The sequence below is a fragment of the Stenella coeruleoalba genome (genome assembly GCF_951394435.1).
Source record: "Stenella coeruleoalba genome assembly, chromosome: X".
Classification (NCBI taxonomy): domain Eukaryota; kingdom Metazoa; phylum Chordata; class Mammalia; order Artiodactyla; family Delphinidae; genus Stenella; species Stenella coeruleoalba.
The window spans coordinates 122,540,512-122,568,476 of record NC_137152.1 but is presented as its reverse complement, the minus strand read 5'-3'; the positions used below and the strand labels follow the sequence as shown (position 1 = coordinate 122,568,476).

Sequence of the window (27,965 nt, the reverse complement as noted above, 5' to 3'; positions counted from 1 at the left end):
TGGAGCACAGCTGGGCTCAGACAGTGGTGACGGAGAGCAGAGGGTTGTAGACCCGCTTCCCATCGGCCGAGCGCGTGCCGTGGGCCAGCATCTCCTGGATGGTGATCCAGTTGTCCAGGATCTTCTTGCTCCGCTTCTTCATGGTTTTGCGGTGGCTCAGGGCGATGATGTTGAGCTCAGCCTTGCTGTCGCCGCTCTGCTGCTCCCGCAGGCACTCCAGTCGGCTCTGCATCATGAACTCGCGCCGCTTCCGCTGCTCCCGGGCCCGGATCAGGTGCTGCTTCCGCTGCTCCTTGCTCCAGTAGCGGCCCATCTTCATCTCACTCACCGCATCGTCGTCGGTGGTCATGCCGCTGCGCTCCTCCCGGATCTTCAGGGCCCGGGCTTTCAGGAGGCGGTCCCGCACCGGTCGCTTGGCCACATAGCGGGTCCCGTCGCTGCGCACCTTGACCTTCCACTCCATGCGGGGCGCATCGGTGGCCGCCGCCGCCACCCCACCCACCCGAGGGCCACTGGCCAAACTCAAGGGGCTGCGGCCCAGCTCTTCCAGACCGCGCGGCGGGGCCAGCTGCATGCAGCTGTGGTAGTGATCGCCCTCCTGGCCCTGGATGCGGTGGCGCCGCGACAGGTAAGGGCTGCCCTCGGGGCCCACGCGCTCCAGGGTCACCCCCGTCTTGGGGCCGCGGCGGACCCGCTCCCCCGAGTGCTGTCTCCGGCCCAGCTCGGGATCCCGGGAGAGGGATCGGAAGTTGGCGGGACCCCCCTGCGGAGGGGCAGCCTTGGGGTGGGCGGCGACAGGGGGTGCGGAGGGGGTCCGGTTCAGGTTGGAGTTGCCCCCGGCGGTTGCCCGCCTCAGGGGGCTCTCGGGCAGGGGCTCCGCCAGCAGCGGAGTGCTGCGGCAGCTCTCACCCGTGTTGTAGGCGCTGGTGCTGTCCTTGTCTGACTTCTCGGGCAGCTCGGAGATGTCGGACAGCTCGTGCTTCTTGGGCTCGCCGGCCCCCGGGTCGTAGCGGCTCTCCTCCTCCAGCAGCCAGGCCTTCATGCAGCGCTCCCGCAGCTGTTGCATCTTCTGCGCGCGCAGGATGTTGCGGCACTTGAACTCCAGGTGCCGCAGCTCCTCCTCCAGCACGGCCATCTCGTGGCCCACACTCTCGTTGCGGTTGACGTCCAGCGCGCCGCTGCCGCCGGCAGCCCGGGGAAACAGGAGGCCCAGGGGATTGCCATTCTCCAGGTGGCACTTGATCTCCAGCAGCTCGCGGTAGCGCTCGTACTCCTCATCCGTGAGGCCCGGCACTTCGCCGCCACCCAGCCCTGCGCCCTCGGCCAGCAGGGAGTCCATGCTGAAGTGGAAGTCGCGGCTCTGCAGGGCGTCCCCTTGCAGGCCAAACTTGCGCAGGGGCCCGGGCGTGTTGGCGGTACTCAGGGGCTCGTCCCCCAGCAGGTCGTGCTCAGAGCTCTCCTCGTTGCGCGTACTCTCATCCGTCCTGCCCACCCCGCTGTCCAGCTCCTGGCTGTTGCTCAAGCCTGGGCCCGCATCAGGGGCCCCTTTCTCCTCTTCGTTTCCAAGCTGGAGCTGGAAGATGAGCCCCGCTCAGTCTGGGACCCACCAGTGGGGGCGCCGTGGGGGGAGGATGGAGATCGGAAGGGCTTTCGGGTCTGGTCCATCTCCCGCAGCCCCCCCAAGCCTCTACTCCGTCTGCCGTCCTGCCCGCCCTCCCCGCCCTCCCCCCCACCGCCTTCCCTCCTTCCTCACCTGCTGAGCAGGGGGAGATTTCAGCTTCCGCGCCCGCAGGTCCCCCTCATTCTCAGAGCCAAAATCATCCAGGAAGTCATCCCGGTCACTGTCCTTCCACCGCTTCGCCAGCTGCAGAGACAGGCCCGTGCCGTCCCCACTGCCTTAAGGACCTCCGCAGACAATGACCCCACTCGCGTCTAGGTCCCAGCCCACTCAGCCATCAGAGGCCACAAAGGGAAATGGGCCCCGAACACCCCCCCACACCCTCCATCAGTGCCAGGATGTTGGCATGTTTGTGCCCTAGTCGGCAGCTTTCAAGACAGAAAGCCCCACATCAGGGGACTCAGGACGCCCTGTTGGGCACACACACCTGGCTCTCAGGCCGGGCCACCAGCAGGGAGATGTTGGTATTCTCCTCCTGGCTCAGGATGGCCACTGCTTCTTCCCGGTTTTGGACGTCCACACCATTTATCTGTGGCAGGCCAAGGGACAATCAACGAGGACACCAGGGCTGGCTCTGGGGCAGGCTCCAGTTGAGCTACAGGGGTCCCCTCGCAGGGAGCTCCAAAGCGAGCACCCTGGGCCAGGACAGGCTCTCGAGCTCTGGCAGGATGGAGACAAGTGGAAGGTGCCGGGGGCGAAGACAGCCTGGCCCACACAAGAGCACACGTGCTTGGAGCGGCGAGGAGCAGGACGCACGCTCACGTCTGGGGCACGGAGGGACAGGCTGGTAAGGGGCCCGAGCAGAGACGCCAGCAGAGCCCACGGGCACATGGGAGCCACCGCGTGGTCGTGCAGGAGGGAGATGGTCCTAGCCCTGGTTTCAGGCCCGGCGGGATGCCCGGCATCGGGCGGGGCTCTGAGCAGGAGGGAGCTAGAACCGGCTGAGGAGAGCTGCGGGGCCTGCCTGCCCTGCTCACCTGGATGATGCGGTCTCCCTCGCGGATGCGGCCGTCTTTGGCTGCGATGCTGTTGGGATTCACCTGCAAGGCACGCGCATCATGGGGACTCGGCCCCCTCCCTGAGGTGCCCGTCTGGTAGGAAGGGGCAGCCTCGCCTCAGAGGCCCCACTGTGAACGGAGGGCTGATTTTTTGAGCATGGCAAAGTATGGGAAAGTACCCAGCACCTGCCAGACGGGTGGCGGAGCAGAACCCCTGTGATTACCAGCAGGGCTCCTGAAGGACGTGGTGGGAGAACACAGCCTGGCCGGACCACATCCTGCCTTACCCCGCAAGGCCCCACTGTTCCACTACGGGCACAGGTCTCCTGGGGAGGACTGCCCGGCTGGACACACGCCGAAGCCACTGGCTGCCTTCCTGTGACGCTAAGCTGCCTCCTTATGGGCAGCCTCAGAGCCCTGGGCAGCGTGGCAAGGCTGTGGGGATAGGGTGGCATGGGAGTCTTCATGGGCCACACCCTGCCTCAGCACGTGCCTCCGTGCTGCCCTGGCCCCCTCATGGGTGCCGTACAGATGGGCACCCAAGTCCAGCTGTCGTGTCCCAGCACACAGGAAGGCACGTAGAGCTCCACTGCCTTCTAGAAGATCCCAGCCGCCCGTCCCGCCTTCATACCTCTCCAACGTAGATGCCCAGGTCCTCCTCGTCATCCGTGCGGTAACAGACCATCAGGCCCAGCTTGTCCCGGTGGCTGGTTTTATACAGCTCCACCTCCTGCCACAAGGGGGATGGATAAGCAGAGGGAGAAGCTGCAGGGACGGCAGCCTCGGCCCAGCCTAACCCCCCAGACCGCATCACCTGAGCTGAGTTCCCAAAGGTCTCTCTTACCATCCCAAATGGCACGTGTGTCCTGTGGTGTCCCTTACCAGGAAATGCCCAAGACACACACAAGACACACGGGACGCACAGCGTACAGACATGCGTGGGACACAGACTCGCCGGCACACACTGACAGAGGGACCTCACCCGTGCCCTCCCCAACTCAGCCCAATTTGGCCCTTGAGCCCTTCAGCCATGCGTGGGAAAGGGCCGCGAGGCCCAGCCGCCTGGGGGTTCGGGAGCCAGGCCTGAGCTGGGCCACAGACAGATGCCCTGGGGCTGGCGCCCAAGGCTGGCCACCAGCTCACCTCATACTCCAGCTCTTCCATATGGTCTGCCTCCTGCGGGCTGCCCTCCATGAACTCCGCCGGGTCATAATACTCATGGCTGATGGGGGGGCTGGCCAGGAGAAGCGGGGCGTCAGGCCAGCCATCTGCTCCCCTCTCTCCCTAGCCCCGGCTCCCAGCTGGCGGGTCCCAGTGCGCTTGGCATGGAGCCCTGCTCGGGGTGCAACCTTGGGACGCGGTGGCCCAGCTACCTCTTCTGTACCCCCTCCTTTTGAGCTACATGCATCTATGCAAAGACCAGGAATATTTCTTGAACAGGAGCGTGAGGGCATCTGCAGCGAGGACCCAGGCATGCCTAGCTCTCCCCACCCCGCACTGTCCCATCCCATCCCATCCTGTCCGCTAGCTCAGACTCCTCTAACCATGCCAGCCAGCAGGGACTGACTTCTCCAAACTGCGGGTGCCCCTCCCACCTGGCACTGGCCCCACTCATGCAGTGCCCCCAGGAGTTATCCAGGCCCTGGAGGATTGCTGGGCAGCGGAGGAGGGCCCAGTCTCTCTCCACAGGCGGCCCTCCTTGCCCCGAGGCTAAGCTTGGCTACTGCCAGCCCCAGGCCTACCTCTCTGTGGAGGAGGGGATCCCGGGATGACCTCCCTGCCGCCGGGGTGAGGCTAGCGAAATGAGTCAGCGCTCACACAGTCATGGGCCACCAGGCCCGGATGAGAGGCCCTTCTTCCGAGCGGGCCAAAGAAAGAAGCCGAAGAGATGGAGGAAGTTCAGAGCAGGCAGAGGAATGGGACAGACAAGGATGCAAGAAGGTTCAAGGGATGATGCTTGTGAGGCAGAAGACGATGGGGCGGCAGAGGAGGAGAAAGGATAGAGGAGGAGCTGAGGACCTCAACCTTCCGGCAGCAAAGTCCCGGGACGGTCCTCCCTTGGCCCTGGGGGTAGATACAGTGGGGAGCCTGCATGTCAGGACCCTCAGGCCCATTCACCAGCTGCTGTCCAGCCAGAGGCTAAAGGCCCGGAGATGCCCGAGCCCTGGGGTGAGACGGTCAGCTCCGGAGGCCAAGGAGCCTGCTTCCTGCCCGGGGGCAGCCAGTCGGGGTCTCCCTGCCACGCCCAGAGCTGCGACAGTGTGGCCTCTGGGTGGCACGGGGCAGCCACCCCAGGTGGCTTGCCCTCTCTGGAGGCAGGGCCCGGGGCCCTCCTGAGGGCGACTCACAGCTCAGACGGGACGTACGGCTCCAGGATGACCATGGGTGGGGTGGGTGGGCGCAGCTTGCCCAGCGCCATGATATGCTCGAAGGTGATGTCGGTCTGAGTGCCACTGTCCACCAGCTGCAGGTCGTGGGAGGAGCCATCGCCCCGGAGGCGGGGACTGCGTCTCAGCACCTGGATTACCAGGGGCTCCTTGGAGGCACGCAGGGCCTCCAGGGTCTGCTCCTGAGACAGCTTGGAGAGCTCCTTCCCGTTCACCTGCGGCAGAGACGACATGTCCCCGTGAGGACCCGCTGAGGCCCTGCTTACCCCTGGGCGCCCTCATTCCCAGGTGAGCCCCACTTCTCAGCCCTGCCCCCACATGGCGCCACGCCCCGAGGGCCCTAGATCCCCTTCGGCCGTCCTCCTCCTTCAAGCAGCACTGAGGCCAGAGCTGGTGTGGGAAGATCACGGGGAGCCCCCTTAGCAATGACCGAGCATCTGCTGGGAACATCCAACATATCAAGGTGGGAGGGAGACCTTGACTCCCTTCTGCCGACAGGAGTCAGTCAACAAACGGGTTCAGGTGGGAGAGTCCGGAAGAGCAAGAAGCCTCAGAGGACAGGGTCTCTGTCCTCAAGGCAGCAACGACTCACCATAGAGAAAAGGCCAACACACACCGAGCCTAAGAGGTGCTGAGGAAGTGGCCCTTACAAGACCACTGTTGTCCCAGTCTTCACTTCTCACGGTGCCACCCCCTCCCCGGGAGTCTCCGGAGAAGGGGTGCTTCACAGAGATGCCCAATGCAATTGCAAAATCATGTCTTCCAGGCTGCAAAGAACAGGCCAGCCCTGGATGTCGTTCCAGGAAGACAGGCTGTCAAAGGAAAGCACAAGGAGTCCTAGGGACGCCTGGCCAGCCAGTGGCTCCTCTGATTCATGGAACCCAAATAATCACCTTGCTGCTACTTGGTTGTGTCCTTGTAGACAGTAGTTTCAGTTTTTATGTTCCCCTCTCTGTAATCTTCGCATGGTCAGAAAAGATTTTTTTAATCAGGTCTGTCTAATTATAAAAAAAAGCAGTTTCGTTGTAGAACATTTGAAAAATACAGAAAACCGTAAGGAAGAAAACAAAAATCACCCATCTCAAGGGTGTAAAAGCTGTGAATGTGTTGGCATATTTCATTCCTGCTCTTTTTCCAATTTGTAACTGCAGGCGCCCCGAGGCCTGGAGCACGCCAGCCTGCGCGTGGACCGTCCGTTGTGTATTGGCTTGGTCCCTACTGTCCATCACTAGTGGTTTTCAATTTTATTATAAAGAAGGTTGCAGAGACACATTGTTTGTATGTTCTGTACCTATTTTCTATGTGTATCTTTGTGTAATCTATAGTTGTTATGTTAGAGAAATTTTCCAAAAGTGGAATTATTGGATCAAAGGGTATCAAGGAAACAGCTTGTCAACCAAGAAGGTATTAGTTGTAAGAATGTGGTCAGCACAGCCCAAGAGGATCTGGACAGCTGGAGAGGCCGCAGGTATAAAGCGAAGAGGGAACGGAGCCCGCGGGGCCAAGTGCATGGGAGAAAAGGGCTGGCTGCTCACGTGTATTTGGAGACGCGTGTGAAGGGTGGACTGGCAAAGGCTGGGCACCAAGGGAATGTGAGGACTGGCCTTGAAGCCCTTAGCAGAGCCAAAACTGTCAGGAAATGCTTGAGGCAGCATTAAACACAGCCAGTATCGACCTTTCAATGGAACAAACTTACAACTAAATGAATTTTATTAAAAACAAAGGCAAAAGCAAACATGCATGTTCCTTATATAAACACCAATATTTAACATTTAACTCAACCCTCAGGATTCATTAAGAAAAGGAAATTCAATAAAGTCAGACAGATGTGACTACAAGAAAAACTACCTCCAATGAATCTGGCTGCTTTCAGAACTTTGAATAAAAGAGAAGTCAGTTTTACTGAAACCATTTCCTCTAAGATCAAGAACAAGACAAAGTTGTCCACTCTCACCACTATTATTCAACATAGTTTCGGAAGTTTTAGCCACAGCAATCAGAGAAGAAAAAGAAATAAAAGGAATCCAAGTCGGAAAAGAAAAAGTAAAGCTGTCATTGTTTGCAGATGACATGATACTATACATAGAGAATCCTAAAGATGCCACCAGAAAACTACTAGAGCTAATCAATGAATTTGGTAAAGTAGCAGGATACAAAATTAATGCACAGAAATCTCTTGCATTCCTATACACTAATGATGAAAAATCTGAAAGAGAAATTAAGGAAACACTTCAATTTCCCATTGCAACAAAAAGAATAAAATACCTAGGAATAAACCTACCTACAGAGACAAAATACCTGTATGCAGAAAAGTATAAGACACTGATGAAAGAAATTAAAGATGATACCAACAATATATGGAGAGATATACCATGTTCTTGGATTGGAAGAATCAACATTGTGAAAATGACTCTACCACCCAAAGCAATCTACAGATTCAATGCAATCCCTATCAAACTACCACTGGCATTTATCACAGAACTAGAACAAAAAATTTCAACATTTGTATAGAAACACAAAAGACCCCGAATAGCCAAAGCAATCTTGAGAAAGAAAAATGGAGCTGGAGGAATCAGGCTACTGGACTTCAGACTATACTACAAGCTACAGTCATCAAGACAGTATGGTAGGGCTTCCCTGGTGGCGCAGTGGTTAAGAATCCGCCTGCCAATGCAGGGGACACGGGTTCGATCCCTGGCCCGGGAAGATCCCACATGTCATGGAACAACTAAGCCCATGCACCACAACTACTGAGCCTGTGCTCTAGAGCCCGTGAGCCACATCTATTGTGCCCACGTGCCACAACTACTGAAGCCTGCATGCCTAGAGCCCATGCTCTGCAACAAGAGAAGCCACGACAATGAGAGGCCACGCACTGCAACAAAGAGTAGCCCCCACTCGCCGCAAGTAGAGAAACCAGCAACGAAGACACAACACAGCCAAAAATAAAAACAAATAAATAAATTTATTTAAAAAAGACAGTATGGTACTGGCACAAACACAGAAATGTAGATCAATGGAACAGGATAGAAAGCCCAGAGATAAACCCATGCACATATGGTCACCTTATCTTTGATAAAGGAGGCAAGAATATTCAATGGAGAAAAGACAGCCTCTTCAATAAGTGGTGCTGGGAAAACTGGACAGCTACATGTAAAAGAATGAAATTAGAACACTCCCTAACACCACGAACAAAAATAGACTCAAAATGGACTAAAGACCTAAATGTAAGGCCAGACACTATCAAACTCTTAGAGGAAAACATAGGCAGAACACTCTCTGACATACATCACAGCAAGATCCTTTTTGACCCACCTCCTAGAGAAATGGAAATAAAAACAAAAATAAACAAATGGGACCTAATGAAACTTCGAAGCTTTTGCACAGCAAAGGAAACCATAAACAAGATGAAAAGACAACCTTCAGAATGGGAGAAAATATTTGCAAATGAAGCAACTGACAAAGGATTCATCTCCAAAATTTACAAGCAGCTCATGCAGCTCAATATCCAAAAAACAAACAACCCAATCCAAAAATGGGCAGAAGACCTAAACAGACATTTCTCCAAAGAAGATATACAGATTGCCAACAAACACAGGAAAGGATGCTCAACATTACTAGTCATTAGAGAAATGCAAATCAAAACTACAATGAGGTATCAGCTCACACCAGTCAGAATGGCCATCATCAAAAAATCTACAAACAATAAATGCTGAAGAGGGTGTGGAGAAAAGGGAACACTCTTGCACTGCTGGTGGGAATGTGAATTGGTACAGCCACTATGAAGAACAGTATGGAGGTTCCTTAAAAAACTACAAATAGAACTACCATATGACCCAGCAATCCCACTACTGGGCATATACCCTGAGAAAACCATAATTCAAAAAGTCATGTACCACAATGTTCATTGCAGCTCTATTTACAATAGGCAGGACATGGAAGCCACCTAAGTGTCCATCGACAGATGAATGGATCAAGAAGATGTGGCACATATATACAATGGAATGTTACTCAGCCATAAAAAGAAACGAAACTGAGTTATTTGTAGTGAGGTGGATGGACCTAGAGTCTGTCATACAGGGTGAAGTAAGTCAGAAAGAGGAAAACAAATACCGTATGCTAACACATATATATGGAATCTAAAAAAAAAAAAAAAAAGTAGTTCTGAAGAACCTAGGGGCAGGACAGGAATATAGACGCAGACATAGAGAATGGACTTGAGGACACGGGGAGGGGGAAGGGTAAGCTGGGACGAAGCGAGAGAGTGGCATGGACATATATACACTATCAAACGTAAAATAGCTAGCTAGTGGGAAGCAGCCACATAGCACAGGGAGATCAGCTCGGTGCTTTGTGACCACCTAGAGGGGTGGGATAGGGAGGGTGGGAGGGAGGGAGATGCAAGAGGGAGGAGATATGGGGATATATGTATATGTATAGCTGATTCACTTTGTTATAAAGCAGAAACTAACACACCATTGTAAAGCAATTATACTCCAATAAAGATGTTAAAAAGAAAAGAGAAGTCAGTTTTTGAAATAAAATGCCAAATATAGATGGTGACCATCATTATAAATATTTTCTTTTGTTTTTAATCCTAGAGTGACTATCTTTTGTATCTTAAACTACCATGTTTCTTCAGTCCCTTGGAATACTTTTAAAGAATCTCATTGTGTGAACTTTAAATAAATAAATAAATAAAAATAAAAGCAAAGGCAATGAGTCCTCCAAGCTCATGGCTTTCTAATTATTTTACTACACTTTTATCTGGTCTAGTGTGTCTGGAAGGAGACACCATAGGACAGTGTGCGACTGTGCATGTCTTCCCATCCCCGCGTTCAGTGACATCGGGCTGGTGGCCATGGTAGGAGTGTTTACACCATGGAAATCGACAAAGGCTCCAAACGAGGGCTTTGCGTTTCAGAACATTTACCGGCTCCCCACTGCCCTTAAGTCAAGGGCTCCTGTAAGAAGCAGAAGGGCCAAGGGCCGAGAGCTGTGCTCGGCATCTTTGACCGGGGTTGGTGGGGGGTGGGGGACGTTTCACCTTTTCACCATGTGCAGTGGGACGCTCAGGTGACACTGGGAAACACAGGGATGTCTGTCTCCCTGGAAACGTTACCCAGCAGCAGCGTTGCTATGGAAACTGGGCCCAGGCAGTGGGAGGGGAGTGCAGGGTGGTCTGGGATGTCAAGAGGGGGATGGGCACACACACCACGGAGCAGATCGAGGCCACCGGAGTGATGCCCCTGACAGCCCAGCAACCTTCCCCTTGACCCACGTGGCGCAGAGCAGAGGCAGACCTCTGGGTGTGGAGGCCTGGAGCTCCTGGGCCACTCCTGCAGAGAGCGCCTGGGGCTCCTTCAGCCTCTTCTCTTCTCCTCAGCAGTCACGATGGGCCCCAAGAGCTAATGAAGGTGTGTGGGACCAGGACAGGTAAGACAGGAGCCCTCCCAGAAAGGGTGAAGGCTACAAACAAGATGCGGAAATGCGGGGCAATGGGCAAAGCAGTGCGGGCCCAGGCACACGGTAAGGATCCAGCGTTCTGCCGCTTCTCGTCCTCACTCACCCTACGGCAGCGAAGACTCGCGTGCACCGGCGAAGCCACCATTCAAATGGCCCCGCTCCAGTCCCAAAATGTCTGAACCCAAGCCAGCTTCCCTTCAGGGTCCCCCTCAAGCTAAGGCCACCGGGGGGCGCTCCCCACCTCCCCGGCTGCCACTGCTCGAAACCCACACCAAGCAATTCCAAATGGATCAAAGTCCTAAACGGACTGAGCTTTAAAACTACCTTGGAGGCGAGAGAACAGTGTCTTTATGATGCTGAGATAGAGAAGCAATTCTTTTTTTTTTTTTTGGCCATGCCTCGCGGCATGCAGGATCTTAGTTCCCCGACCAGGGATCGAACCTGGACCCTGGCAGTAAAAGCGATGAATCCTAACCACTGGACGGCCAGGGAATTCCCTTAAGACAAAACATGGGCAAACAAGAATGGAAAAGATAAATTTGACTATGTTAAAATGTAAAACTTCTGGACAACAAAAGACACCATAACTACAGTGAGAAGATAGGACAGGCTAAGAGAAGATCCTTACAAACGCACAGAACAGAATAAAGGGGAACGGGCATTCCAGGAAAAGGGAGCCTGCACCCACCCATAAGCTTGAATCGATGCCCCTTCGGGACGCTGGGAAGCGAGCAGCGTCATCTTAATAGCTAGAAAGAGCCGAGGGCCGGCCGTCGGTGGAGTGGCTCCAGAAAGTGTGGCTTGTGACAACACACCCGCTTATGAATAGCACACACAGTAGAAAATGTGCCTCAGAATGGCAAACCTGCATCCCCTCGGACAGAGAAGGAGAGGAACGGGGTCAGGGATGGGAAAAACACTGAGGCCAACAAGGCCCACATCGAGGCTGGTGGCAGTACACGCGCGTGCTGACATCATTTTTGATGCTCATACTTTCCCAAGCTCAGGAAATATTCCAGAACATCTCCACGTGGAGGAGCAGCTAGGGGGAGGGAGGCCAGCTGGGGGGCTCTTGCTGCCGTCACCCGTTAGGATGTGGAATGGGTGAGACCTGGGGATGTGGGAGCACAGAGGTTTCTGGCCTGGGTGGCTCTAATACTGGCAGGGATGCCATTACTATTATTACTAATAATAGCTACAAACCAATACTAATAGCTACCACTTACTAACGGGCGACCGTGCCCCATTCTGCTGTGAGTGCTTTGTGGCCAGTACCATGAAACAGGCACTGAGAGTACGTCCACCTCACAGATGAGGAAACTGGGGAGGTTAAGGGATTCGCCGAATAGGCTGCTGAGGGGCAGGGAGCATGCTCAGTCGGGACAGCTTCGAGAAGCCCCCTCCTTGCGGGCTGGGGGCGTGTGGGTGGTGGGAACCCATGGGGGGAAGGGTGCGGAGGAGTGGGGTGAGAAGGCGGGGCTTCGGCTCAGGTGGGGGGCTCTGGGCTGGTGGTCTGGGTAGGGGCGTGGGTTGTGGTGGCATGGCTTGGTGGCAGTGGGGGTAGGTCTAGGATCCTGCGTTGGACTCTCTTCTCCTTGCAGAGGCTCTTCTCTGGCCCCCTCCCTTCGCCACCCTCCCCCTAAGCGCTCCAGCCAAGCTTATTCATCTCTTGGGCTCCCTACTCCCGCCCTCGGCACTCTCCTGCCCGCTCACACACCCTTCTTCTTGCTGCTTGCACACCTGCTCGTCACCTCCTGCCCCCCTCCTGTCACCCACACTCACTTAAGGCCAGGTGCCCAGGCATGTCCATTCCGAGCCCAAGCGCCACTCAAGGCCTAGCGACCACCCAGGGAGAATGCCGAGCAGGGGGTCTGAGGGTGACTCGCCTTCCATCGGGCTCCGCCCGAAGGCCTGGCCGGATACACTCACACCACACCTCGCGTGGACCTGCGCTCAGCTTCACCAGGAACCCTTCTAGTTCAGGGAGAGCAAATACTTGCTCGCTGAGCCCACAGTCAGGGAAATCGATTTGAAGATGCTGCCCAAGGGGACCGCCCTGTGGACCCAGCTGGGCTGGAAGTCGCTTTGCTTCCACTGAGGACTCTGCAGAAAGGTGCCCTTGCCTTGCCGGGGGGGGGGGGGGGCGGGGACCGGCGCCTCAGAGGCGCCTCTTTGCCCAAATGTGGCCCAGGTGGCCCTCCCCCTCCCCTCGCTGAGGGCCTGACTCCCGTTTACCTGGAGATCCCTGCCCTGGAAGCAGCTGCGAGCCTGGTCTGGGGCGCGGGCAGGAGAGGTCCCTGGAGTAGCAGCCGCCTCCCCCCCCCACCCGCACTGCGACCCTTGCGCGGGCTGACCCCATCACAGACCACACACTCTCAGTCTGAACGTTACCCCAGAGCATAAAATGGTAAACTTGCTGGAGGAATCTGTCAATAACTATAAAGAACCTTGAAAATGTTCATCACACCCTTTGATCCAGTAAATTGACTCTAAGTAATAGATCCTAAAATAATCAGAATCGATATTACATGAATCACAGGATGTTCAGAGCAGCATTCATGATTTTTTTTATTGTGGTAAAATACACCAAACGTAAAATTGACCATTTTCAAGTGTACAGTTCAGTAGCATTTGGTGCATTCACGTAGCTGTGCGACCATCACATCTATTTAATTCCAGGACCTTTTCATCCCCTCAAAGGGAGACCCCCTGCCCATTCTCTCCAAATTCACCCCAGGCCCTGGCACTCACCAATCTCCTTTCTTTGCCTCTAGACATTTCATAAGTGGAATTCTACAACAGGTGGTCCGATGTGTCTGGCGTCTTTCCTCAAGCATGTTTTCTAGGTCCATCCACATTACAGCCGGCATCAGTACTTCATTCCTCTATGGCTGAGTAATATTCCATCATATTCCAAACTACTGCATTGGGCGGACAGACCGTTGATCCCTCAACAGACATTGGTTTGCTTCTACCTTTTGGCAATTGTGAATCACGCTGCGGTGAACATTTGTGTACAAGGTTTTGAGTCCCTGTTTTCAAATCTTTGGGGCCATATGGTCATTCTACATTTAACTTATTGAGGTACCAGCATTATTTTTAATGCCCAAAACTTTACAACAGTCTTAAGCACAATTGTCTGCCTCGAGACTTCCCTGGTGGTCCAGCAGTTAAGACTCTGCGCTCCCAATGTGAGGGGCCTGGGTTCAATCCCTGGTCAGGGAACTAGATCCCGCATGCTACAACTAAAGATCCCGCACGCCGCAGCTGAGACCCAGCGCAGCCAAATAAATAAATAAATTTTTTAAAGGTGTCTGCCTCATCGAAGTGTACAGCTGCCCTACCAGAGTCTTCCAATAACAAGCCTGTTTCTCAAAAAAGATATAAAATGCCATGTGAACTATGACGATTGCCATGTAAAGTATGTTTATGGAAAGACTGGGAAAGAATATATAAAAACATTGTTCGAGGGAAATGGAAATCTGAGAACTTGCTTTTTTCCAAACTTTATATACCATGGCTAAATTGTTTTTTGAAAAAATGTTTACAAACTTCAAAAAAAATAGCATTGCTGACCCCAGTTCTGAGAGTGTGGATCTCAGCACGTGGGAGGCAGCTGACAGATGAAGGTGGGGAGGGGGGTGTGAGCCCACGGAGGCTTCATGATGCTACAAATGCGCCAGCTCCCAGGGTGCACGGGGGCCCACGGGGCTTCGAAAACTATTTGGAATGCACGTGCCCGTTATGTATATTCATTGGTACGTGCGTAAGTATCAATTATCACACAATATCTTCTTTAAAGACTGGAAGGAGGGACTTCCCTGGTGGGGCAGTGGTTAAGAATCCGCCTGCCAATGCGGGGACACGGGTTCGAGTCCTGGGCCGGGAAGATCCCACATGCGACGGAGCAACGAAGCCCGTGTGCCACAACGACTGAGCCTGCGCTCTAGAGCCCGCAAGCCACAACTACTGAAGCCCGCGTGCCTAGAGCCCGTGCTCCACAACAAGAGAAGCGACCGCAGTGAGAAGCCTGCACACCGCAACAAAGAGTAGCCCGCCAAAGCCCACGTGCAGCAACGAAGACCCAATGCAGCCATAAATAAATAAATTTAAAAAAACTACAACAATCTAGCCTGTGCTCGGTTTCCCTGAGGAGGCCCCAGGCTCGGGGGCATGGGCTGCTTTGTGCTTCTACTCCTGGGCAGCCCCCTCAGGCCCCTTGGGAGCAGGCCATGAAGTCCCATCAGACTTCACATCCAGATCCGATCTGAGGAAGCTCGGGACGTGCTTTCTGGCCCAGGTGTCACCAGAATGCAAGGGGCAGCTCCCAGGAGCCTGGAGCCCAGATGGGGGCAGAGCCTTCACTCCAGGACCTCCGGCCTGGAAGGTGGGGGAGATGAATCACAGCCTCCACCCCCAGGAGGGCCCCACGCCCACCCCACAGAGCATCAGGAAGCTGGTTCTGCAAGGCTGGAGAAGGGCCTTGTCATGGGGCTGCCAGCTGGTCTCAGGCCTGGGACCGGACAGAGCAGACACCATCCCACCCCCCATTTCCCCCATGCCCCTCCCCGTCACACCCACCCCCCACTGGCTCTAGGACCGCCTTTGCAGAGAGGTTCTGCGGGAGCGGGCCCTGAGCTCCCCCAGCCCAGTGTGTGAGCAGAGGGCGGCAGGAGGCCCCTGGGTGTGGAGGCACTGACCTGCGAGCGGGGGAGCACAGCCAGCAGGCCCCCAGGCCTGCCTTCAGAGGGAGGCCGTGCCCAGCCCAGCCCCTCAAGGTAGGCCAGGCCCCGGGGCAAGGCCCCTCACACCAGCGGAAGGCAGGTGCCTGTGGCGGCGGGGAGTGAGGTGAGGGTGGGAGGGGTGCGGGAGAGGAGCCAAGGCACAGCTGGCTCCCAGCTGGCTCCCAGCTGGCACACAGCTGGCACACAGCTGACACACAGCTGACACACAGCTGGCTCAGGGACTGCCTCAACCCAAGCTCCAAAGGAGGACTGTGAGGCAGTGCGGGGGGGCATGCGAAGGCCTTTCCAACGATCCAGGGTGTTGGGGGTGAGCAAGGAAGCAGAGGGCCCCCAGCGCCAGAGGCTGAACCCGGGCAGGGAGTCTGGGTGCCTGGGCCACTTGCCACTGCTCAGGCGCTGAGGGGGGCCCTGGGGAACACCCAGTCCCTTATCCCCAGGGGGCCGAGGACAAGGGATTCCTGGCACAAGCCCATGCTGTGCTGTCTCCCCGGGGCTTCTCCGGGGATCAGAGAGACATGGGAGAATGAGCCCAGGAAGGGAGGGGGAGTGGGATTTCCTCGCCGCCACCCACCCGCCATGCCGGGTTGCTCTTGCGGAAGCTGAGAGGCAGCCTGCTTCAAGCTGTGGGCAGAAGCTTGAGCCTGGGGGGACCCAGCACACAGCCCCTCCCACAAGGGTCCTGGCTGGAAGGTAGGAGGGAAAGGGGGGGGCAAGGCTGCGGCTCAGAGGGTCCACGGCAGAGCGCAGGAGGTGAGGTCGGCACGTGGGGTGTGGGTGCACCAGTGACCCAGTCCCTGGTCGGCCAGGAACCACTGGAGGGAAGAGGGCACGTGTCCCGGAACAGGGCATTTGGGGACAGGCCCACGGCTGGCTCAGAGCCCAGGCTCACCCAGCACCGGCAGAACAGGAGCAACAACCTTGGGCAAGACAGACATGATCCCCACGTTGTTTGGGGAGACCAGTGCCGGGGCAGAAATGAGCATACAGAGCCTTGAGCTTGGACGGGGGCTGCTTTAGATAGAACGCACAGGGACAGCCTCTCTGGTGACATTTGAACTGAGACCTGAAAGATGACAAGGAGCCATCCATGCTAGGGACTTCGAAGAACATTGCAGGCAGTGCTAAGCTCTAGGATGGAATGACTTAGCGCTTGCTGGAGAATAAGGCACGTAGGGGACAGGGCGGAGGCAGGGGACAGACCGGCAGACAACTGCAATGGCTCAGCTCAGGGGGTGGTAGTGGAGACGGGGCTACCATGAGCTGCTGCTGAGCTGGGGAAAATGACCAAGGAACCGTGAGGGAGGAGGGACACCGAACGAGCACAAGAGAAGATGCTAAACGTCACTCATCACAAGGGAAATGCAAATCAAAACCGCAATGAGATAGCCCCTCGCACCCACTAGGATGGCTGAAATAAAAACACAGAAAATAACAGTTGATGAGAAAGTGGAGAAATTCAGCTCTCACACACTGCTTGTAGGAATGTCAACAGCAGTGGACGTGGAAAACTGTCTAGAGTTCCCAGATGACCCAGCAGTAACACGAGAATTGAAGACAGGCACCCAAACAAAAACTTGTACACAGATGTTCATAGCAGCACTATTTTTATTTTTTTGGCCACCCCACGCAGCTTGCAGGATCTTATTTCCCTGACCAGGGATTGAACCAGGGCCCCAGCAGTGAAAGTGCTGAGTCCTAACCACTGGACCGCCAGGGAATTCCCAGCAGCACTATTCATTTTTTGTTGTTGTTTGGCTGCGTTGGGTCTTCGTTGCCGCGCGCGGGCTTTCTCTACTTGCGGCGAGCGAGGGCTACTCTTTGTTGCAGTGTGTGGACTTCTCATTGCGGTGGCTTCTCTTTGTCGTGGAGAACGGGCTCTAGGCGCGCGGGCTTCAGTACTTGTGGCACATGGGCTCAGTAGCTGTGGCTTGCGGGCTCTAGAGCGCAGGCTCAGTAGTTGTGGCGCACAGGCTTGGTTGCTCCGCGGCATGTGGAATCTTCCTGGACCAGGGCTCGACCCCATGTCCCTTGCATTGGCAGGTGGATTCTTAACCACCGCGCCACCAGGGCAGTCCAGCAGCACTATTCTTAATTGCCAAAATTTGGAAGCAACCTACATTGTCCACCAACAGATGGATAAACATAATGTGGTAACATGCACCCGGTGGATTATTCCACCGTATAAAGGAATGAAGTCCTGCTACATGCTACGACGTGGATGAAAACAGCCCAGCTGAGTGAGAGAAAGCGGGCACAAAAGGCCATGTACTGTATGATTCCAGAACAGGCAAATCCATAGGGACAGAAAGTGGATGAGAGGTTGCCAGGGACTGGGGAGAGGGAGAATGGGGATTGCCTGCTTAATGGTGTGAAGTTCCCTTCTGGGAGGATGAACACGATCAGGCACTAGCTGGTGGTGACAACTGCACCGCACCGTGGACGTACTCAGTGTCACTAATGGTAAACTTGATGTCATATATCTTTTCCCACAATAAAACATTAAAACTGCTGCCCGGATCCAGAGACCACCAGTGCCCTTACAGAGGTGAAGACCACTGGAAAAGACACAGGGGTGGGGGGGAGGGGCGGGACCTGGGGAACTTGTTTAATCAATGCACATCTTTGTCTCTGATTTGAAGGTCCTGAGACCTGCAGGCGCCCCCAGCGCCCCCACTCCACTTACACGTATCCCAAACCAAGCCACCAAACCAGGTGTCATATGACCACTGCTACTGAATTCAAGCAGGGATTGGTTGTTCTTGACTTAAAATCATGAGACGGAGGCTATCACCTGGGGATTGAGTGTAGCAGAGGATAAGAGGCCCAAGGAGGACCCTAAGGCACCCTGACATTGAGCAGTTGAGGAGACACAGAGCTTAAGTCAGCCAGAGAGAAGGAAAACTAAGGAGGGAATCTGGGCAAGACAGTGCACCACGGACCGGGAGGATGGACTGGATCAGGACGCAGAAGGGTCCTCAGGATTTGCTAAAAGGGGGCAATCGGGGAGGGCGACCTGTACAGATACTCAGCCTTGGGGAGCTTCTGCAGAGAATGGGGTGGAAGCGCCCTGGGGCTGGGGCTTGGGGATGCGGGAGAGCACTAACGTTTGGGTTTTACCAGGTCAGACGCCTGAGAGCGTCTGAAAGCTTGATGGGAAAGGTAGGTTCCGAAGAGGAAAAAATTTTAAATGCCAAAGAAAGCGAGGGAAAGACCTGCAGAAGGTACGGCCATAAGAGAGGGGAACACGGGGGCAGGAGGGAGGGACACGGCGGGGGGGGGCAGCAGAAGGGATATCGGTGTCAGGTGAGACATGGGGGCTGACTAGAGGGACATGGGGGCAAGAGGGGACTCGGGGACAAGGGGTCAGGCAAGAGCAACGCAGGAAGCTCAGCGGGCAGTCGCGCTCCCGCAGGGGCCCGGTGGGCGAAGCGGGAGGCACGGCCCCACCCCGACCCCCGCCGCGAAGCGGCGGCGCCCAGGGAGGCGGGGGGCGGGGCCCAGGCTCGCTCGTCCCGCCTCCCCGGGCGCGGAGCCGCAGACAAAGAGCGCGCGGCGGCGGCGGCGGCGGCGGCGGCGCGAGCTAGGCTGGCAGCCCGTTGGCTGCGTCTCCGGCGCCAGCAGCCGGCGCAGCCCGACCGACCGGCGCGAGTCCTCCGCCCCCACCCCTCCGTCCCCACTCCCGGCCGGGGCGGGTCTCCGGACCCCGCTCTAGGAGGCCTGGCGCGACTGGGCCGGAGGCTCCGGGTGGGAGGTCCTCGCCGTACTTCCCAAATGCCCTGATCGGGAATCTCTGAGCAGGCGAGAAGAGGGAGGGTAGGCTGAGAAAAGAGCCCTGGCCCGGGTGACTGGGGGTCCCGCGGGCCCCACGGCTCCCCGGGAGGTCTAGGGACCTCCCCTTTCACCCAGGGTAACGCGAGGGGGAGGGGGTTAACGACACAATTCTAGGGGCGCCCACGGTTGGGGTGAGTCTCCCAACCCCACCCTGCGGATTGGGAAACCTAGGCTAGGCGAGAACACAGACCGGAAGTCAGCCTCTGCGCTGGCGCCCCGTTGCACCCGCTATCTCAGCTCTGCTGTCGCGAGTGTCCAAGGAACACCTTGGACGCAGCCGTGTCTGGCTCAGCAGGACCGAGAAAGGAGAAGCCAGGCAGGCTCTGTGCGCTCCCATCTTTTCAGTGGCCCAGCAGAAGTCCTCATTCATGTGTTCCCATCTCTGGAGCTTAAAAATTGTCAACCCACAGGAACGTTGGCGCATCTGACCGTGGACATCTGCATTCCCCTCACCCAGCTCTCCCCGGAGTGCACATTCCACCGCACCTGCTCCCTCCTCTCTACACACACACACATTCCCAAGCAAAATGCTGGCACCGACGCTCTCCACACACCCCCACCCCCCGGGAAACCGCGACACCCTTAATGTGCTCAGGGATTTAACACTGACACAGTCAGCACCTCTGCATCTCTCCAATTGTACTGCTAATGCCCTTATAGCTGTTTTGTTTCTTCTTCTTTTTTTTTTCAGATCCAGGATCCAATCAAGGATCACACACTTGGTCATTAGGTCTCTAGTCTCCTGTAATCTAGAACAATCTATGCATTAAAAAAAAAAAAACAACCTTTCATGACACTGACCTCTTGGAAGAGTCTAGGGCACGCGCCTTGCAGAAAGTCCCAGTCTGGATTTGCCCGCTCCGCTTCCTTCCTGGTTAGATTCAGCTTAGGTGTTTTGAGGACAGCGCTGCCCAGGGCAGGCTATGTCCTTCTCCCTCCCCGCACAGGGCGAGGAGGGGCAGGGGGCCGGGCTGCCCACCGTTAGGGAGGCTCGGTTTGATCACCTGGTGTCTCCCTTGTAAAGTTGCATTTTCCCTCCCCAATGCACAAGTAATCTGGGTGACACCTTGAGACCCAGTGACTATCTTTTCTTCCCCAACAACCTTTATCTAATGGTTTTACCTTCCAAGGATGATCCCCAACTGGATGAATTGCATTGGTGGCTGCAAAATGCCTTAATTTGTTAGAACTCTAGCAGGGACACAGCACTACACGCCAACATGTGACTGGCCCAGTGAATGGCATGCCCCCAGTTGAGGCTGCCTGGACAGGCCATACCATCCGCCCCCCAGAACTCTGTGCCCACTCTTTCTACCCAGGGGCAGGAGCGAGAGAAGGAAGAAGCACAAGAAGCCCTCATCTCAAAGGACTTTTTAGTAGTTTGGGGCTGGTGTGTGTGTCTGGGTACCCATGTGAGCTGCCTGTAGGTTGGTAAGGTTGTGGGTGATGGGAAGAGGCTCAGTTAGTTGCACGTAGCCTGGAAGAACAGATTATGTCCCTTGGGGCCCCACCTGGTCAATTATCCCTGGAAATTGATCTGATAGGTGTGAGGCCTGCCCCTCTTATTTGTAATAACCTCACTTCCTAGGTGTTATTGACATAATTTGGGGCTTCACTGACTTATCCAAGTCCTGAGCGAGGTCCTAGCTACTCAAAGTGTAGTCTGAGGGCCAGCAGCATGGACATCCCCTGGGAGGTCGTGAGTAATGCAGAATCCCAGGCCCGCCCCTGGAGCTGCTCGAGCAGATCCTGCATTCTAACAAGGGCCTCAGGGTAGAGTCATGCTGGCCCAGAGCACCCCCTTGAGGAACCAGGGAGGACTTGCACACACCTTGACAGGATTCAGACCACAGGCAAGTGCTTCAAAGGGTCTCTGCTCTCACTCCACAAAGGGGAGTGGGTGGGTGGTGCCCATGGGGCAAGCGGAAATCTGATCCACCTGCCCTGGCCCCCCTGCCTTTCCAGGGAAGAGCAGGCCTCTCGGGCCCCTCTGAAGTCCTGCCTGGAGAGAGAGGCTGGGAATGAGGGGTGCCCCACGTGCGGCCAGTATGGAAAAGCAAAGAACTTCCGGAGGTCATCATTAAGATCAGTTTTAGGGGGCTTCCCTGGTGGCGCAGCGGTTGAGAGTCCGCCTGCCGATGCAGGGGACGCGGGTTCGTGCCGCGGTCCGGGAAGATCCCACATGCCGCGGAGCGGCTGGGCCCGTGAGCCATGGCCGCTGAGCCTGCGCGTCCGGAGCCTGTGCTCCGCAACGGGAGAGGCCACAACAGTGAGAGGCCCGCGTACCGCAAAAAAAAAAAAAAAAAAAAAAAAAATCTGTGTTTGGGTGTGTGCTCACAGCTTCCCAGGCACCTTGGGTGATGATGGAAAACGTCCTCCCACCCCCACCTACCTCTGGGCTAACCTGGCTGGCCCAAAAGCAAGCTCTGTGTCTCGCAGTAATCAAAATGATATCCCTTATGGAGTGCTTTTCATTTCCACTGCTCAAAGCAAGCATGAGGAAGAGACAGATTGCACGACAAAGAGGGGAGACGCCTGTCACACCCAAAGCCAGCTCTGAGCCCCAGCTTCTCAATCTTTCTTCTTTTGACTTGGCTCACGTGCAAAAGGACCAAATGTGCCTCCACCTTGGCATGTGTCCATCGCCTAAGTAATCTTACACGTTACACTTCACAACTCACGGTGCCTCTGTTTTTCTCCCCCTTCTTTCTTACTAGAAAAACCCTCAGAATAATATTGGACATTCTTCTGTCACTGGACATTAATTGTGACATGTTCATGAGGAATGCCTTCTCCATCCGATTTCCACGCCTTAACGCCTGACCAAATGGCCTGATGGCAGCAACTCCACCCCCACCCAAATGAGATCCCAGGGGACCCAGTGCCGCTGATTTCCCAATGGCAATGACGCCGGGAGGCAGGCGCTCTTTATTCCCATAGAGCAGGTGAAGAAACTGAGGCACTGAGCCAGTGAGCCGTTGAGTATCCCCACACCACACTGTCTTCCCCGGCAGGGATCCCGAAGTAGAAGGAAAGAAGGGGCTCCTGGTGGGCTAAGTGCTCTCGCGTGCTTTTCTTCCTTTGGTAGGTGTACACGTGTTTCTTGCTTTCAAAGCTTTACCGGGGTACCATTGCCACATGATCAGCTGCACATATTAGAGCGTACAGTTTGAAAAGTTTTGATATAAGGTGTACATACACATCTGTGAAGCCACCACCACAATCAAGATAGTGACCATTTCCATCATCCCCGAAAGCGTCCTCGTGCTCCTGCCTCTGCTCCCTCCCTCCCACCCATCCCTGCAAATACTTTCTGTCACTATAGATGAGTTTGCATTTTCTAGAATTTTTCTATCAGTGGCTCAGACAGATCCACGTCATGGGGGTCATGGTGTCAGAGAGAAGGACACAGGCCCGGCAAGCAGGGACAACAGGAAAGGCTCTCGGAACGTGCGTTTGTGTCTCAGTGTTAGGCGACCAGGCTACCTCCCTTTCTGCCCTTTATGACCTGGCTTCTTCCTCTTCCTATCAACATGCATGACCCTCCCCCACTCAGGGTCATTTCCAGATTTTTCAAGCTCTCCCTGTGCCCCCCCATGCCCCCAGCGCCCACACTTGGTTAAGTATCCTTGGAGGACTAGACTGGGATAACAGAAATGGAGCTGCGGTTCTGACATGCCGCACTTAAAGTGCCCGTGATAGACCACGTCAGTGGAATCAAGGGCCCAAAAACCACAGGATCATCTCAAGAGCCACAGAAAAAGCATTTGACAAAACCTAACAACACTTCATGATAAAAACGCTCGAACTAGGAACAGAAGGGAACTTGCTCAAGCTGGTAAGGAGCATGTATGACAAACCAGAATTGTGGGTGAAAGACTGGAAGCTTCTTAGACCAGCAACAAGACAAGGATACCCACTCTCACTTCTATTCAACACTGTACCGGAGGTGCTAGCCAGAGCAAATAGGCAAGGAAAGGAAATGAGAGGTATCCACAATGGAATATTACTCGGCCATAAAAAGGAACGAAATTGGGTCATTTGTAGAGACGTGGTTGGATCTAGAGACTGTCATAGAGTGAAGGAAGTCAGAAAGAGAGAAACAAAAATCGTGTATTAACGCACATATGTGGAACCTAGAAAAATGGTACAGATGAGCCAGTTCGCAGGGCAGAAATAGAGACACAGACGTAGAGCACAAACGTATGGACACCAAGAGGGGAAAGTGGTGTGGGGAGGGGGGGGTGGTGTGATGAATTGGGAGATTGGGATTGACATATATACACTAATATGTATAAAATGGATAACTAATAAGAACCTGCTGTATAAAAAAATAAATAGAATAAAATTCAAAAAAAGAAAAGAAATGAGAGCTATTCAGATTGGAAAGGGAGTAAAACTATCCTCTATTTATATATAGGAAATCCTGAAGAATCCACTCAAAACAACCATTCGAGCTAATAAATGAGTTTAGTAAGGTTGCAAGATATAAGACCAATATAAAAAATCAATTGTATTTCTATACAGTGGCAAAGAGAAAAATGAAAAGGAAATTAAGAAAACAATTCTACTTACAATAGCATCATAAAGAATAGAGTACTCTGGAATAAATTTAACAAAAGTGCAAAACATTGGCGAAGGAAATTGAAGACTCAGGGAATTCCCCAGCGGTCCTGTGGTTAAGACTCTGTGCTCTCACTGCCGAGGGCCGGAGTTCAATCCCTGGTCAATCCCTGGTTGGGGAACTAAGATCCCACAAGCGACGCGGCAAAGAAATTGAAGATTCAAATAAAAAGGCATCGCATGTTCATGGGTAATACTCTCCCAGATTCAATGCAATATTCAATACAAATTCAATGCGATTCGTACAAAATCACAGCTGGTTTTTCTGAAATTGACGAGCTGATCCTAAAATTCATATGGAAACTCAAGTGACTCAGAATAGACAAAACGACCTTGAATAGCACAAAGTTGGAAGACCCACAGTTCAAAAGTTACTTACAAAGCTCTAGTAAAAGCAATGTGTTACAGGCATAAAGATAGACATTTCTCCAGAAAAGATACGCAAATAGCCAATAGCACAGGATAAGATGCTCATCAGGAAATGCATATGATGTCCCCTCAAACCCAGTAGGATGGCTATAATAAAGAACGTGTGTGGGGAGGGTGTGGCGAAACGGAACCCTCATACACTGCTGGTGGGAACGTAAAACGTAAAACTGTGCAGCCCTTGTGGAAAACAGCTCCTCAAAATACTAAACACAAGTACCATATGATCCAGCAATTCCATTTCTGGGTATATACACAAAAGAATTGAAAGCAGGGACTCAAACAGATATTTGTACACTCATGTTCACAGCAGCACTGTTCACACTAGCCAAAAGGTGGAGATAAGTCAAATGTCCATCAATGGATGAATAGATAAATATTATGTGGAAAATTACTCAGTAATAAAAAGAAATTTAGTACTGATACATGCTACAACATAGATGAACCTTAAAAACACGATAGGGGCTTTCCTGGTGGCGCGGTGGTTGAGAGTCCGCCTGCCGATGCGGGGGACGCGGGTTCGTGCCCCGGTCCGGGAAGATCCCACATGCCGCGGAGCGGCTGGGCCCGCGAGCCATGGCCGCTGAGCCTGCGCGTCCGGAGCCTGTGCTCCGCAACGGGAGAGGCCATAACAGTGAGAGGTCCGCGTAACGCAAAAAAAAAAAAAAAAAAAAAAAAACCACGATAAAGGGAAGAATTCGGACAACAAAAGGTCGCGTATCATATGGTTTCATTGAGATGAAATGTCTGGAACAGGCAAGTCCATAAAGACAAGTAGATTGGTGGTTGCCAGGGCCTAGGAGGTATTGGGGGAAATGTGACTGCTAATGGGTACGGGGTTTCGTTTCAAGGTGATGAAAATGTTCTGGAATTCGATAGTGGTGATGATTGCACAACTCTCTGAATATACTAAAACCCACTCAATTGTATGTTTTACAAGGGTATGTGAATTATATCTCAATAAAGTTTTTTTTAAATGCCTGTGAACTATCGGGAGAAAAGGGTCTGGAACTCAAGGCTAGAATAAGACACTCGGCACTTAACCTGGGTGTCAGAGACCTCTGGGGATCTAGGAAGGGGCCCCAGGGCGCCCCAGCAAAATGAAGCCACATGGCAAGTGCTGTAGGTGTACTTGTGCATTTCTCTGGGCTGAACTGTATCCCGGGGGGGTTCCTTATTTTGGCAAGGTGCGGAGGCCACAGGTGGGTGTGGACAAACCATGGAGAAGCCTCTCTGAAGCTGTGAAGCACCAGAGTTTAAGGGGGGGCAGGCAAGGGGTCCTGGAAACTGCCTGGTGTTCTGGGACAAAAGCTTCCCTCCCCTCTGAAAAGAGGCTGGGACCAGGAGAAGCTCCCTGCTGCGCCTGGGACGCCAGCCCCCAGACCCAGAGTCATCTGGGATAGTTAATGGTTTTCCCTGCTCTCCAGATTTTTTTAAATTCAATTCTCTTTTGTCTTCCCTTAATTTTGAAGGATAGTTCCTTTTTAAAAACTGCATCCATACTGTATAGCACAGGGAACTCTACTCAATACTCTGTAATGACCTATATGGGAATAGAATCTAAAAAAGAGTGGAGATATGTATAACTGATTCACTTTGCTGTACACCTGAAACTAACACAACGTTGGAAATCAACTATACTCCAACAAAAATTAACTTAAAAAGATAAATTTAAAAGGTAAAATAAAATAAAACTGCATCCAGTCTCGGATTCTGTCCAAACTTCTGCAGGAGCTTTAAAAGGGAGCAGCACCCCCAGGGACTGGTCAGTGAGGGCTGCAGATGAGGAAAAGCAGAGGCGGCTGGCCTGAGGCCGCCCTCCTCCTGGGGAGCTACTTGCCCAGGGCTTGGGGTTCTCTCTCCAGGAGAAAAGCCTGGACTGCGACCTTCCAGCCCAGGTTCACCTCAAGCCTTCCTGCGACATGAAGCCTCCCTGAAGGCCGTCCCAGCCAGACCTGTGGCAGCCTCCCTGCCACTGCCCATGGGGAACCCGAAGGGTCACAGCAGCGTCGCCTCCCAACCACGGCTCATCTCGGGCCTGCAGCGCAGCGCAGGTTGCCCTCCACTCTCCACACATCCGCAAGGGACTGGCCTTTAACGAAGCACTACCTCAATCCCTCTGGGAGGAAGTTAAGATTCGCTTTTTGCCATTTGATAGAATGATCCCAAGAAAGGAAGCAGTGAGGACGGGATCCCACGGCCTCATCAACCAACCAGTGCAGCCCACCTCCCGCCGGGAGCCCTGGTGCCACTACTGGGATTCCACGGGACTGCTCGGGGTCCAGCCTGGGCCATTCCCGAACCTGATCCCACGAGGGCGAATAGCAATGGCCAGGCAAGATTTCCAAACAGCTGGAACGAGAGATGGGAGGAAGCACGAGGCGGGGTGGGGGTGGCGGAGAGAATGGCAGAAAGAAGGCGGAGGGCCGAGAGCGGGGAAAGCAGAGGGCCCGCGTGTCCCGGGAGAGCGGCCCGAGAGCGCGGAAGAGGAGCGCCGCCAGGCTAGGCAACATTCCCGTCCTGCCCCCCTCCCCTCCCGCCCAGGACGGCCAGAGGCTCTCAGCACGAATGCAGCACTCCCGCGGGCTCCCCAATCCCCACCGCGCCCCGGCCGATGCCTGTAGGGGTCCCCCCTTTTCTTCTAAGGAGACCCCATTCCCCCAGCCACCACCTCTCCGACCTGCACTTGCTCCCCAGTCCGGACCAATAAACCCAGAGCAGAAACGTTATCCCTGTCTGCGCCCGGTCTGCCCCTGGGTCCAGACTCCCTCTAACCTTGAACTCCCTCCACAGAGCCCTGGGGGCGTCTCAGACCACGCCATCCGGGACATTTCTCTAGACAGCTCTCAGAGCGCACACAGAAAGTACACACACGCAGGGCCGGAGAAGCCTCCGCGAACACACAGACGGGGCACAGGCACGCACTCACGAAGTCACGCCACGCACAGGCAAGGAAGCCGAGCTCCGGGTCCGAGAGCGCGACCTGGAGTCTCCCCTCCCTCCCCGCCGATCACTGCCCGGTACACGCCCCCACCGCCCAAGACCCGAAGGCCCTGCGGGGCCTAGGGCAGGCCGGTCACCGACTCCCGAAGACTGCCCTTCTGGCAGACCCGGCGACAGCCACTCACCCGAGGCTCCCAAGGGCTGGGAGCCCACCGTTTGTCTGGGCAGGGCCGGAGCGGAGAGTGCGTGCGGGGGTAGATGCCCGATCCTGGCCAGGCGGCGGCGGGGTCCCGGGGCGGCCCGCGCGCTCCAGTACCCCTGGCCCACGGGGACCTGGATTTGCCCCGCCCCACCGCGCCGCGGGCGCCCTGCTCCCTCCCCCGCCCCGGGTCCACCGGGGCTAGCGAGTGCGGGGAACGGAGGCCGTTGCTATGCAACCCCCATCCCGCGCCGGCGCCGGCAGCAACGCGTTTCCCGGCTCCCGGGCCCGGGATGTATGAGCACAGGACCTAGGCTGAGCCCAACTTCCCGACCCGGGCCGACCTGGACCCAGGGCTCGCGTCCCAATCAATGTACTCCGGGCGAGCCAGGGATGCGCCCCGCACCCCTACCCCCGCGCAGGGACCCCCCATCTTTGCCTGGTTCCCACGGAGCACCTACACCCAGCAGCCCCAGAAACTGAGGGCGAGGATGGCTCCCTACCTCTTCCTCGTCGAGCCCTCGTGCCCCTCCACCCGGCCCTCCCCGCGGGCCAGCTCTTCCCCAGGTGTCGCCCACGCCCCTCGCCCCAGCTGCCCAGCCGCCCTACCTGAAGCATCACTTTGTACTGCTCCTCCGGTTTCTGGACCACGCACATATTACATCCCAT

At 55.0% G+C, this 27,965-nt stretch overlaps 1 protein-coding gene across 4 annotated transcripts; it reads right to left on the bottom strand.

Annotated features, from left to right (window-relative positions):
• Positions 1-16: 16 nt before the first annotated feature.
• Positions 17-27,965, bottom strand: PDZD4 (PDZ domain containing 4; the record flags this gene model as incomplete). 4 transcript variants are annotated; one of them, XM_079911153.1, is made up of 8 exons in its annotated part: positions 17-1,567; positions 1,754-1,864; positions 2,106-2,207; positions 2,656-2,718; positions 3,308-3,406; positions 3,820-3,952; positions 5,025-5,278; positions 27,906-27,965. In XM_079911153.1, the coding sequence occupies 8 exons, from the start codon at positions 27,963-27,965 to the stop codon at positions 17-19; spliced, it is 2,373 nt and encodes a 790-aa protein (XP_079767279.1). The 4 variants fall into 4 exon arrangements, with proteins under 4 accessions (XP_079767279.1, XP_079767280.1, XP_079767281.1 ...); XM_079911154.1 differs by having other exon boundaries at positions 3,820-3,910; XM_079911155.1 differs by having other exon boundaries at positions 3,820-3,910; positions 5,043-5,278.